The 14,098-nt window shown below is 42.4% G+C and overlaps 1 protein-coding gene across 1 annotated transcript in view; it reads left to right on the top strand.

The window, feature by feature from the left end:
• The window catches only part of SRRM4 (serine/arginine repetitive matrix 4), a 131,017-nt gene extending 124,320 nt beyond the window's left edge, over positions 1–6,697 (top strand). Inside the window, exon 12 of the mRNA XM_029572094.1 lies at positions 2,605–6,697. Coding sequence (XP_029427954.1) covers positions 2,605–2,851 — 247 coding nt within the window. The 3' untranslated portion in view covers positions 2,852–6,697. The remainder of the gene's footprint in view (positions 1–2,604) is intronic.
• The last annotated feature ends 7,401 nt before the right edge of the window (positions 6,698–14,098 follow it).

Here is a 14,098-nt window from a genome sequence, read left to right as displayed (position 1 = left end):
GAGCACGCGCACGCCCTTACATGATCAGGAACATGGCGGATCCGTAGCATCAGGCCAGCCCGGGGATTCCAGGAAGAAAATGGCAAGAAGAAGCCACGGCAGCATCTGTCCGTCAGACCCGAAGGGAGTTGCCACAAGGTAGAGAGGGTAGAGCGAGGGCGAGAACAGGCACGAACGCAACAAAAATTCTTCAATGGATTAAACATAAGATAGAGCAGAATAAGTGAACACTATTGACAAAAACTTTAGTTACATAAATCTTATATATTTAAATAGTAAAATATTCTTTGATTATTCTTAGCCCTGTCTTTCTGTCTTTATTGTTTACTCTATAATGGTATTTTTAGGTGCCTTGTGTTTCACTATCTTCAATGTATATATGCATTAGGGGTGTGCATTCGGATTGACCGCATTAGTAAAACGCAACTCATATTTTTTTTTTACTTAAAAAATTGATTCGACATAAACGATCGGATTTCCCACATATCGAACATAGATATGTTCGATATGTGGGAAATCGCGATTGTTGAGCCAAAATAAAAATATAAACCCCCTCACCCTCCTTAATCCCCCCCCCCGACTTACCACAACTCCCTGGTGATGGAGCGAGGAGTGAGGACGCCATTTCTGCAATCCTTGGCGAGAAGCATGTGACGTCGGCGGCACGTCGAGTGACGCCGGCGTCACGTGATTCCCGGCTCGTTCGCGCCGGACGGCTCGTTCGGCCCAAAAAGAACTTTTGGCCAGCTTGGGGGGGCCTCCTGACCCCCCCAAGCTGGCCAAAAGTTCTTTTTGGGCCGAACGAGCCGTCCGGCGCGAACGAGCCGGGAATCACGTGGCGCCGCGTCACTCAGACGCGACGTCACGTGATTCCCGGCAAGTTCGCGCCGGACGGCTCGTTCGGCGTGAACAAGCCGGGAATCACGTGACGCCGACGTCACGTGATTCCCGGCAAGTTCGCGCCGGACGGCTCGTTCGGCCCAAAAATAACTTTTGGCCAGCTTGAGGGGGTCAGGAGGCCCCCCCAAGCTGGCCAAAAGTTCTTTTTGGGCCGAACGAGCCGTCCGGCGCGAACTTGCCGGGAATCACGTGACGTCGCGTCTGAGTGACGCGGCGCCACGTGATTCCCGGCTCGTTCGCGCCGGACGGCTCGTTCGGCCCAAAAAGAACTTTTGGCCAGCTTGGGGGGGTCAGGAGGCCCCCCCAAGCTGGCCAAAAGTTCTTTTTGGGCCGAACGAGCCGTCCGGCGCGAACGAGCCGGGAATCACGTGACGCCGCGTCACTCGACGTGCCACCGACGTCACATGCTTCTCGCCAAGGATTGCAGAAATGACGTCCTCACTCCTCGCTCGATCACCAGGGAGTTGTGGTAAGTCTGGGGGGGGGATTAAGGAGGGTGAGGGGGTTTAATTTTTTTTTTTGCACATATGTACATATACCCAACTCATTGGATTTTTTTTATGTCCATATTGGCCGCAAGTGGGACCCCCTTTCGGACATAAAAACTATGAACATAAAATTTTGCTCTGCACATCCCTAATATGCATTGTTATTGTTCTGTTTCTTTTACTAATTCAATAAAAAGATTGAACTTAAAAGAAAAATAGCCACTACTTATCACTGTGCAATAGCAGCATGGGATCTGTTACTGTCTGGGATTTTGCCAGATACTTGTGACCTGGATTAGCCACTGCTGGAAACAGGATATTGAGCTTGATGGACCCTCGGTCTGTTCTAATATGGCAAATTCTTATGTTCTTAGATATAACAGACAGTATCCCTTACATTTATTGCCATTTACAAAGACTTTTTGACAAGGAAAATTGTTAAATGAGCAAAGAAGGTCATTATAATTATTAGAAATAAGCATAAGAACTCCTAGGCATGTGAAGCCAGAATAAGAAAAGTAGGAGCCGCTCTGATGCCATAGTTAAGGCAGAACCCCCAGGTTTTAATTTACCAGAAATAAAGACCCTGGTCATTGGGATCATCTCCTTCCTCTCCTCTAACCATACCCTGACCACCGGTTGGGTGTTTTGAACATGACAAGCCTGTGTATGGTGAAAGAAACTTGTGCATTAAAACAATGGCAGGATCAGATATTTTGTCCTGGATACATTTTTCCACAGTACCTTCAAAACAGGATCCTGCAGCCGAGCGATGCCAGAGGAAAGCCCTAATAAAGTGTTTTTTGTTTTTTTTTTTAAAATAAACACAAGCATTGTTTTATGCTTTCGCACTCCTGCTCACTAAAGTGGTGAGCTGGAGGGGTGACAAGATGCTTAACAGAGCCTTCCCTGCAGTACCGTGCAGTGACATTCTGTAGGAATGCTGCAGAATCTCCAACCGGAAGGGCATGAATGAGGCTGCATTACAAAACAGGCACTTTAAAAAAAATTCATAATATAGGGCCCCACCATTAGATCCCTCTTTTAACCTTTGTCCTACTTGGGGTAGAGGTGATGTTTTCAAGTTAATAATTGAAAAGTAACAATCTAGGAACCAGCATGGGTAAAACCAGACCAAACATAAGCGATTTTAGTAGACAAAAGTCACTTTATTATCTGTTTCTGTTCAGGGATGTGATTTTCTCTCTCTTCACAGTGCCCGGAAGCGGCCCATTCCTTACTACCGCCCAAGCCCTTCATCCTGCAGTAGCATCAGTAGCTACTCATCCTTGTTCAGCAGTTGGAGCCGCTCCCCCAGCCGAAGTTGCAGCTACACCAGTTACAGGAGCAGTCGGAGCTGCAGCAGCAGAAGCCGCAGCCGGAACTGGAGCCGCAGCTCAGGAGAGCGCAGCAGGCGTAGAAGTTATGACTCGGTTGGCAGCTACGAGAGCTTGAGGCATTAAGAATATGTTGGCAGTGGCTTTCTTGTGTGTGTATTATTAAATCTCCCCCAGCGTTCTCTGCCCTTTCCCTCCTGTCCTACTGTTGAGCTCCAGACATGTAGATATGTAACCATGCTTTGAGAAGGAAGTGGATGGGAGCAGAGAGACGGGGTTTTAACTTCTTCCATTCTGTTCTCTAAAATACCAGTTCCTTCTCTTCCTCTCTCTTGGCCTAGTTCTTCTTTAGGATCTGTGACGAGCCAGTGGGAGACATCCAGTGCCAAGTTTTCCAAGATCAATAGTTCACATGCCAAAAAAGTAGAACAAGAAAACAGAGCAATTGACTTCTAAAAGTTGGGTGCTGGATTAAAATATAAGCTTCTCTCTATGGTGAGGCAGACAGCACAGTGTTTCCTAAGAAGGTGCGCGTACTGCTGAGCGACACAAGAAAAATAACAGTGGCCAAGTGGGACAGAAACATTCAGCTCCACATCAGCCCAGGCTGGAAATGTCAGACTGTAAAGAGCATGCTTTATACTGTATGATGATGCTGATCCTCTTGAGGGAATTAGAGCTTTCAGCTTGCATCTGAGTCTTAAAGCAGCCAGATACATGAGCAGCCTGCTAGTGAAACGAAGCACATTTTAATGCAGAAAATAGCATGGAAAAGGCAATTACTCCAGCTCAATTTGTTTTATGTTATTTTTCATGAAATGTTAGTCAAAACAAAAGACAGATACCTTTCAAAATTCTCATTTTACCTGACAAGCAGAAAATGAAAAAAAAGGATGGTTTTGAAAGCCACGGAATATGCACTTGAGTAACATGGGGGGGTGGGGGGAGGGGGGTGGTGTCTGAGTGTGAGCTGTATTCCTTCACATTTTGGTAGTGGTGCCCTCAGAGTCAAATTACAAGAGCAAAGACTCAGGGCTGAATTTAGAAGAGTACAGGGCCCAGAACAAATCAACCACAGCAGGGCCTTGGAACGCTGACATTATAATGTTTGGGATGGGGGTCTCCCCAAAATACAGGGCTTGGGGCAGTCATCTCTATACATAACTTATCCCCAAGGCATTTGTGACCTCATGGTCTTTGGACTGCTCTCTCCCTAGAGCTTTAGCCTGGCTGTCTCTGGAGTGAATTTTCATTGTCCATTGATGCTTTTTTAATTCTCTGTAAAGCCATGGGCTCTGGCATCAATAGAGGAGCAGTCCTAGAACTAAGCTCTCTTCCACTTAGCTCTGACAGCACTATACCTAGGTCAGCTGCTTATCTATGTATATACCATAAGTCTGTACAAATAAACAAAAAAGCGAGGCTGGTAAAAATGCTGAAAAGAAACAGGTCCCATAAAGAGGCATCATGTAAACTGTAAAAGTAATAATGGCCAAAGGGTACCAGAAAAGCCACATCTGGCTAGTGTATTGTCATAGGCTGCCTGGTCTGATCAATCATTTACCTCCCAAAAAGGGAACAATCTTTTTTTCTAAGTCTGTACATACATGTATAACTGTGATACTGAAGGGGAGGAGAGAACCAGTCCTTGGGTGGGTTATGAGTTTTATATCATGCTTTTTCACTTCATGAGCTGCAAACCGAGCTGCCGATGCTTGTCATGTTCCTGAGAGTCTGTGTGTATTCTGGCAGGTTGCACTCTCTAGGGACCTATATTATCTCTCACCATTAGCATAAGATGGACCTTTTTTTAAAAAAAAAAAATCTATTTATTGATATTTAGAACTGTTCATATGGAAGTACTGTAATTGCAGGTGCAATTTTATTAAATGTGACAGTCAGGGAGCATCAGGCGTGGAGCAACAAGGGAAAGGTGCAGACGTGTGGCATACTGATGGGGCTTATTCAGCAGAGATACAGCTCTTAATTTATAAAACTAGTGAAGAGCACCCTGGCACTCCAACCCTCACCACTACATTCCTGCTGAGTCTTTTATGCAGCAAGATAAACAGTAAGAGGCGCAGACACATGCCTCTGCAGGTCCCTGCTACATTCCCTGCTAATCTCCTCTAGGGAAATGCCCCCCCCACAGATAAGTGCTGCTCTCTGGCTCTAGACTGGCACCTGAGGATGGATGGAAGCCACATGCTCAGGGTGCATTTTTAAAGCATGCGGCATGTGTGCTGCTCAATTCTGTGTGGGAAATCACCAACCCCGCATCATTACATCATCTCGGCAAATCTTGGCCAGTTCTCACAAATTCTGGGAAAAGCTTTGAAGGCATATTCAGGAAAACCTGACCAAATCCTCTGCCCTCAGTTTTTCTAGGCAGGTTCTCCTGGCTAAACTGAGAAAGCTTTGCTGTACCTTGTGGTTAGCTGTTCCCACAGAATAGGAGGTTCAGAGCTGCAGGTGAGAGCAGGTTTTCTAAGAGGGTGGGGTTATATAAATTTTGTGTATATAAATAAATATAAAACAATCTTATGATGGCTTGAAACCTTTCCCTTCTGAACAAAAGTATCATGCCAGGCCTGCTATAACTATCCAAATCCAGGACGGTGTGTTTCCATAGCAACAAGCATTCCTCAGGTTTCCATACCAAACCAATTATATTGTACTGTTGTATTATTTTATTTATTTTGTCTATTTATTTATTTATTGATGTGCTGATTTTGCTGTTGATGGTATTTATTTTATTTGTACTAATTTTAGCCATTTATAAGTTATTCTTATTTTAATTTATTACAATTAACTGTCTGAATGTAAGGATCACAGGTTTTGGTGGCTATGCTGAGCAGTCTAATGAAGACAGATGAATAATTGCATCTTACTGACTGTTAAAAATTGTAGGACGTTAAAAGAAGGGCAAGTTCAGAACTGCTATGTCATCTGTGTACTCTACAATATCAGATCTCAGAGCTGCACATCATGTGCATGAAATTAGTTAGGTGGCTTCATTCTCATTGTTTCACCGATATGGAGTAATCCTATTTGTCTTAGAAACTAGGAGATTGTTTATTATATATTGGCACAAACCCAGAAATGGCTCAGCCTCTGCCTAGCAACCCAGACACTACAGTTGTCAACTGACTCCATTTCTGCTGGTCAGGCCAATCTAGTCTTGGTTTTAGCCCCACTGCCTTCTTGGACTTGTAATTCTGATCTCCCAAAGAGAAAGTAAGATTGGAAGTCCATGCATTCTATAGATTAAAGCCAGGACTGGATCAGCCTGTCTAACTATCCAAACTGGAGCAACTTTCAGTCCCAGAGCCTTCTGCTGAGCCCACTTAAGTCAATATCTTTAATATTATTTATTCTGAGCTCTGAATAAAGTTGTCAGATGGCCCTCTTTTGAACGATGAAATTCTCTTATGGAGTAAAAATATTGTTTGTCTGTTGTCTTCCATCTAAAATGTCTTTCACTGTAGTACATTCATCTGGAGAGTGAGACACCTTCCTCATTCCTTTACCACTTCTCCCTCAATTAAATATTTCAGATATTAATATCCTAGGAGCAGCCATTTTGTGAAGATCAGGGGTCAGCAACTCTGGTGCTTGAGAGCCACAAACAGATCTGGTTTTCAGATTATCCAAAAAGAATATTCATCAGATAAACGTGTATACATTTGTCTCAAGAAACCTGTTAATTTGCATATTTAGATTATGCTGGAAACCAAACCAATTTATGGCTCTTAGGGACTGTAGTTGCCAATCCCTGAGCAAGGGTGTTTGAAATAGCATCATAGGCTCTGACATCAGATTGGTCCACGTAGCTCAGCGGCTTCCTGTCTTGTCCTTCAAGCACAGCCCAACATATCTGATTTTCCAGATATCTATAGTGAATATACATGAATTTTATTTTTATATACACTGCATATTCAGTGCAGGTACCATGAAACCCAGATCTGTGGAGTGGACCTCAAGGACCTCAGGATTAAGGGGGGGGGGGAGGGGTGGAGCCACTGATTTAGAGTTTGTGCTTATGACTGTTCCCAGGAGGATATTACAAAGTGGTTTCTGCTGCTCATTCAGAGCATGCTTCCCTGCTCAGTAGCAATTACTTTATTTGAAAGCAGCAGGACAAGTTTCTTGTTCACTGGACTTTTTTTTTTTCATCTAACAAAGCAGACTGTGGGCAGAGAACTGTGAATACTGCTGCTGGAGAGCGCATAGCATTTCGGGATTTTTAAATTATTTTCTTCTTAATTTCAACTGCAGCAGCAAGACACTTGCTGAAAATCAGCATTGTTTCCTTTTTCAGGCTACTCAGTGACTGCAACAACTAATAAGGATGCAGATTACACTAAAACCACTACTGGAGTTTCTTTATTATTGGTCAGTTCTCCCATTTATTTACTCACAAATTGGCAGAGGAAAACAAAAAACCTGGAGAATGGGGATCCAATCTCACCACCTCTAATGACCCTCAGCGAGCCATGTAACTTAACTTGGATTGTAAGCTCTTTGAGGGCAGGGTCCTCATCATTATGTTGTTTATCTTGTACAGTACTGTGTACCCTGACAGCACTATATATTGTAAGTAATAGCCACTGGTGTCATTACCGATAGAGCAGTCAGGAGCAGAAGAATAATAAAAGCAACCTTTTCTTCCTGGAATTGTTGAGCCTGTTTTTAATTTAGTTGTGTACAGTCCTCATTAACAGCAACAGAAGCTACAAGGTTATTGCTGAGCGTTACAGATAACTGGCTATCTTTAGAAGAATTTTCAGCCAAACCCAAAATGTGTCCAATTGGATTTAGCTCAGCTACAACTGCAACTGGAGTTATTCAGCTAGCACTGAAAATCCATACAGACTAGCTAAATCAAAAACCTGCCCAAGATGTCGCTAGAGCTTCTCCTTCCTTTTCTGGCTGGCTAAATTTGTGCACCTTGTGAATTTCTGCTAACAAATTTAGACCTAGATTTATCAAATTGCTATAAATAAACCATGAATAATGCCCGCAATAGAAAAAGGGCTATTTTACTGCTTCACATAGGTATTCTCCAACAACATGCATAAACTTTTTCACTTCACAATGCCCAGACTTGAATTTTAGCCTAGAGAGAGAGAGACTCTTTATAAGACTCTCATATAATTCTAATGCTAGATAGAGATAGTATAAAGTAGTACTATAATTATATGGTTACCTTATTAATCATACATATGGAAAAGTTCCATGTCACCTTTCAAATAGATTATATTATTGAAACATGTATCCGAAACTATATCGGCACTTTGTAAGATAGCATTTCCCAAGCTGAACATTAAATATTTGTGCCTCTCTGTAAACCGTTGTGGTGGTGCTTAACCAAACGACGGTATAGAAAAGATTTTAAATAAATAAAATAAATAAACATAAGTAAGCTATATCACTGTAAGAGAGTCAACTAGTAACTCAAGCTGAGGTTTTGGTGGTGCATCAAACTAGGTTGAGAGTACAATGTACAAATGTCATCTTTTGTACCTTTCCTCACTCCAAATCTATCAAATCTTCACTGATATGTAGTGTGCTCTTCGTACCTCTGATTACACATGTAAAACTGCCCTCCCCCCCCAATCCTAGACACCACCAAAACCTCACCTCGAGTTACTAGTTGACCTTCCTACAGTGGTATAAATCGTTGACAAATATGCATAACACCCCAAAGGTTTTCTCTCTCTCTCTACTCCACTCCACTCCTCTCCCTCTCCTGCCCAAAATGAGATTTGCTATAAATTTCAGAAATCACATTTCAGGCATATCATACACCATAACACCAGGAAAAAAGGTAGCTATTTCCAGCATTAAAACATGCATTACACTATTGCAGACAACATTAAACACCCCTCATTTTCATAAACTCCACCCAAACTCCTCCCTTTCTCCTAAATTTTTAAAATTTGCACACACATCTCACGATGCGATTTTCATCATGGGTGTTATGGCACGATTGCGGGCATTAGGGCCCTAACGCAATTTGAAAAATGACCCTTTTAGCTGATAAGTGGTGGGAAATTTTCACAGTTAGAGGTTTACCAGGCTACTTTCAGAATTTAACTGTAAAAACCTTTTGAAAGGTGGTCTCTGCATATGCATGAGGACAGAACTGATGCAACTGAAAACAAGTTTTGGCTGTGTACCAATGCTCTATAGCTCTGTTGAAAGGTGGATTGGTAATCTATAATGCCACACCCTATATCTTTTGCCCAGTAGCTTTTACAACAACTTTTTCAGTTTATTTTTTTCAGATATTTGCTTGCCAAAGGCTGAACAGAATTTGGGTAAAACAAGCTCACAGACAAGATAGGAGTAGTTCTAGTGGACTAGTGTAGAGTTGGATATCTCTGGAGCAGGCTGACTTAATATCTGTTTTGCAGTATGAGAAAACTTGTTCCTTTGTGGGGTGTGATACCATTTATGGGACCAACATGAATAATCTATGACAGCATGAGAAAAGGACCCCAGGCTGAATATCTCCACTTATTTCCACACAATGGAGACCTCTGACTCCAGCTCCGTATGCCATCTGCATTTATCGGATGACTCCAGATCCACAGGGAAGGATAAACTGGTCTTCAGTCTTAGCTCATTGCATCCATAGACTTGTATTCTGCCTTTTAGTCTATCTTCTGGAGGGAAAGGAGACTTCGGAGATTATTGCATATGTGTGGGTTGTCCACACCAAATTTACTGGATATGTCATGGGAGACACGAGGATTCTGATGGGAAAGTTATTTTCAGATCAGCTCATATCCACAGATCATGCACACATGTGCACATCTTGGAAAGTAGACTCCTTTAGTTCTAGGTGGACATTCTTAGAGAAATCAAAATTACAAGATCATAGATGCAATGAGGCAGAACCAGGACTGGATCAGCTTGTCCTATATGACCTGGACATAATACAAAAACCGGGCTACAAAATAAATTCATTCTGTACAGCAGTCCATCCAAATTTGTTCAGTGAAGTCAACTTGGTCAGTAGGCAGGCAGTGGTCAGTTCCAGGCAGCAGTCAAACATAGTCAGGCAAGCAGAGGTCAGTAGTACCATGAATCAGTCCGAGGAGGTACGACAAGAGGAGGAACGAAGAGCAGGAATCAGGAGAGATGCTGGAACACAAGGAGAACCATGGGAACACAGGAAAGCAGGAGCACTGGAACAAGACAGGAACTCAGGAACACCGGAGCACTGGAACATGACAGGAACACAGGAAAACTGGAATGAGACTGGATCAAGGAGGCACAGGAACAAGGAACAGCAAACTAGCTACACCGAAGTGTTGACTCGACTGCCAAGGCGAGGTTCTGGTGACGGGGCCTCTCCTTTTAAGCAGGGACTATGTGCTGTCATCAAATGGTGCCGCGGACCAGGTTCCCGAGCTGGGCCCTTTAAAGGGACGCGCGGTCCACACGCACATGCCTAGGCGCAGGGCCGACACTGTGGAGGACACCGAGCCCCGGCGTGAGGAGCACTGAGAGTTGGAAGGCCCCAACGGGCCTGGGGATGCCTGGGAGCACCACAGACTGTGGGAGCTGGCCACGGTTGCTAGAGATGAGGAGCCGGAGCTGGTGGAAGGGAGCGTAAGGTGAGCAGGCCTAGTCGCGGCACCAACACAGCCAGAATGCACATCATTGATCTCTTATCTTTTGCTTCTGTTGGTTTATGAGATGACTGAGATCCATCTGATAACCTTCATCCTAAAACTGCCCTTGGAAAACTCCTTCATCTCAGCAGTCTGTGAGGCCTATATACTAGCCATTTATGTTTTAAATAATACAGCATTAACAGTTTGTTAATACTGCCATTAGTTTTAACATACACTTTAGAATGTAGACCACTATATACAGTATGTGTATGTTTACCACAGTGTCATACAGATAACCTGAGAAATCTATGTATAGAAAGTCCTCAGACTTAACATATAATTATCTCCTGAAAACTCTATCTTAAGTTGAAACATTGTAAGTAAAAAATAATTGTCCCATAAGAACAATCGTATAAATGGGGGCTTCGTCACAGTATCAGGGCTCAATGCCCTATTTTCCACAAAATAACCCAGAATTTAGTAATATATAGTACTATAAAAATCATAGGCACATTTTAAAGCATTACTTTTTTTTTATCTGAAAAGAAGAATGCCAAAGCATGCCCATAGGACACTGCACGGACACTGTTTTGAGGAGAGAAATTCCCTACTGATGTTATCTCGCCAAGTAACATGGTCATCAGCTTGCTGGGAGATGCTCAAGTGTCCTAAAGTCAAAACACGTGTTTTAAGTTGGATAATGGGTGTCAGTTTAGAAATGTTGTTACTTTTGTAACCCACTGGGCTAAGGTCTTCATTAAGGGGTAGATTTTCAAAGGGTTATGCGTGTAACCCCCAAAAACCTACCCCTGTGCGTGCCGAGCCTATTTTGCATAGGCTTGGTGGCGTGCGCAAGCCCCGGGATGCGCGTATGTCACGGAGCTTTCAAAAATGGGCGGTTCGGGGGTGGGGCTGGGGGCAGGGTGGCAATTCGGGGGCAGTCTGTGGGCGTGAGCATGGCCGTGGTGGCGGTCCGGGGCAGTCCCGAGTCCTCTGGCACAGCGGCTTGTGCCGGGGGTTGGCACACCAGCAGCTGGCTGGCTGGCATGCAAGTTATGCCTGCATGCCAGGTAGCACGCACAAATGTACCCCTGCGTGCGTATGAATTAAAATTGGCCCCTAAGGATTCCATGGGCATTCTTCAGTTTCCAAGGGCTTACACTGTTCATACCTCCATACTTTCCTTAAGCACCTTTCTTTCCAGGTTTCCCTTTTGGTGAGTGAGAATAATCCCCAAGGCCCTGGGCATTGTTGTACAGTCTTAAAGGCTTACAGTAAAGTAAGCGGTGGGCTAAGTGGTAATATGTCCCTTCATAGAACACACAGATTTGTAAAAGCAAAAACTCAGTTTACTAAATATGGTAAAATATGGTAAAAAAAAAGAAATGAGCAAAGGTAAATAATATCACACAGCATTACAGCAATATTGTATGAATGAGTAAAAAGCAAATAGGGTTACAATAATAAAAGATAAGGATTTATACAATGAAGATAAGAGATACTTCTTTCACAGTCCCCCTGTGTGAGTCAACATATCTGTGTAAAGATCAAGGGACACAGTCTGGAGACCCCTCACATGAGATGGCCTACAGTGTTCTCTCTTTGATGGTCTATAGGCACTGTAATTGCCATTCCCTTATATTCTCATTTTCTGGCTCTAATTCAGGTTTTGCAAAGCCAGATGTTCTAATTAGAACTCACAACTTCAATACGATTTATGCCCTAAGTAGGAGGCATCCTGGTATTGGATAGCTTCAGACCATTCAAACACTGAATCTTACAGACAAAACAACAGATGTTCCCTATTCCTATTTCAGCTTGTTAATAAGCAAATTAAAGAAGAAGAAAAAAAACAAGATAGTATACAACAAAATCATGTTTAAAACTTCTTATGCTAAGCTATGCACCCTATATTGATCCACATTCATTCATTTATTGATTGATGATTGCTTTGTTCCACTATTATTATTCCCAGCTGCGCATACAAATTTCTTGCAGTCCACTAATTAACTAACTTCGCATATCTTTCTACAAGTAATAATTACCAAGATGAATGTGGTTCCATCATTACTTTATTGATAAATATTTTAAAATGGAATGAATGACAATGTACAAGTCTGTTCAATATAGACCATTACATACTTCAATTCCAATAAATCTGTGATGCTGTATGTAAAGTAATATGATAGAATCTCTGGTTCCGTATCCTCTCTCAATTACAGGAACAGTTTTGGAGCTCCCTCCCAGAATTGATGGAATAAGACAACTTTAGATGACATAAGTTAAAAGTTCTACATCTCATATCTTGATCTAGAAGTACTACTTATCCAACCTCCTTCAGAATATTCTGATGATATTTTAATGGTCAACAGCAGAGGTACCACAGTTCTCCTCATATTTTTCTCCTCCTCTCAGGAATGAATGCAGATCCATTCTTTTGATTAACCTCTGAAGGATCCTTGAATTTCCCTGAGTGAGAGACTCCTGAAATCCTTTTCAGATAATGGTGCCTATATTCTTTGGTCTTGGGGTATTTAGTTGGTCAACCAAAATACAACCTAGGCTTCAGTAACAAGAAGGAAGGGTGGATGAAGCTTCCTTCTAAATGAAAAGAAATAAAGTCCAAAGGAAAGAAAAATAGGTTTTCCAAAAAAAAAGTTATCCTGTCTTCCATCATAGCCTAAACCTTAATAGAAACATAGAAACATAGAAATGATGGCAGAAAAAGACCAAATGGCACAGCAAGCTCCCATACTTATCAGTTTCCCCATACTTAGTTTTACAGACTGCCAAGGTCAGGGCCCTTGTTGGTTGCATTTTGAGTCCAATTTCCTGCCACCCCCTGCTGTTGAAGCAGAGAGTAATGTTGGAGTTGCATCAAAAGTGAAGTATTAGGCTTATTGGTTAAGGGTAGTAACAGCTGCATCAAGCAAGTTACCCCCATGCTTGTTTTCCCAGACTGTACAGTTCAATGTCCTTGTTGTTTCTTGTCTGAATGTAAATCTTCTTTTCCACATTTCCCCTTGCCTTTGAAGCAGAGAGCAATGTTGGAGTTGCATTAACCATATGAAGGCTTATTGGATAAGGGTAGTAACCACTATTCCAGCAAGCTGCCCCCATGTCTCTTTTCTTCATTCCCATCCTCTGGCCTTTAGGGATTCACAGTGTTCATTCCATGCGCCTTTGAAATCCTTCACAGTTTTAATCTTCAATACTCTCTCTATGAAGAAATATTTCCTGACATTGGTTCTAAGTCTTCCTCCCTGGAGTTTCAAATCATGACCCCTAGTTCTACTGATTTCTTTCCAATGGAAAAGGTTTGTTGTTGACCATGGATCATTAAAATTGTTTCAGATTGACAGTATATAAAACAAACAAACAAACAAATAAATAAATAATTGTTGACCATGAATAATTAAGATTGTTTCAGATTGACGGTATATAAAACAAACAAACAAATAATAAATTAAAACCTTTCAAGTATCTGAATGTCTGTATCATATAACCCCTGTTCCTCCTCTCCTCCAGGGTATACATATTTAGGTTCTTCAACCTCTCCTCAAAAGTCATTTGATAGAGACCACCCACCATTTTGGTCATTCTTCTTTGGACTGCTTCCATCCTTTGGATGCTTCCATCTTGTCTCTGTCCCTTTTGAGATATGGTCTCCAGAACTGAACACAGTACTCCAGGTGAAGCCTCACCAAGGACCTGTACAAGGGGATTATCACTTCCTTTTTCTTAC

The sequence above is a fragment of the Rhinatrema bivittatum genome, chromosome 11 (genome assembly GCF_901001135.1).
Source record: "Rhinatrema bivittatum chromosome 11, aRhiBiv1.1, whole genome shotgun sequence".
Taxonomy (NCBI): domain Eukaryota; kingdom Metazoa; phylum Chordata; class Amphibia; order Gymnophiona; family Rhinatrematidae; genus Rhinatrema; species Rhinatrema bivittatum.
This window is presented reverse-complemented; position numbering and strand designations above follow the sequence as displayed.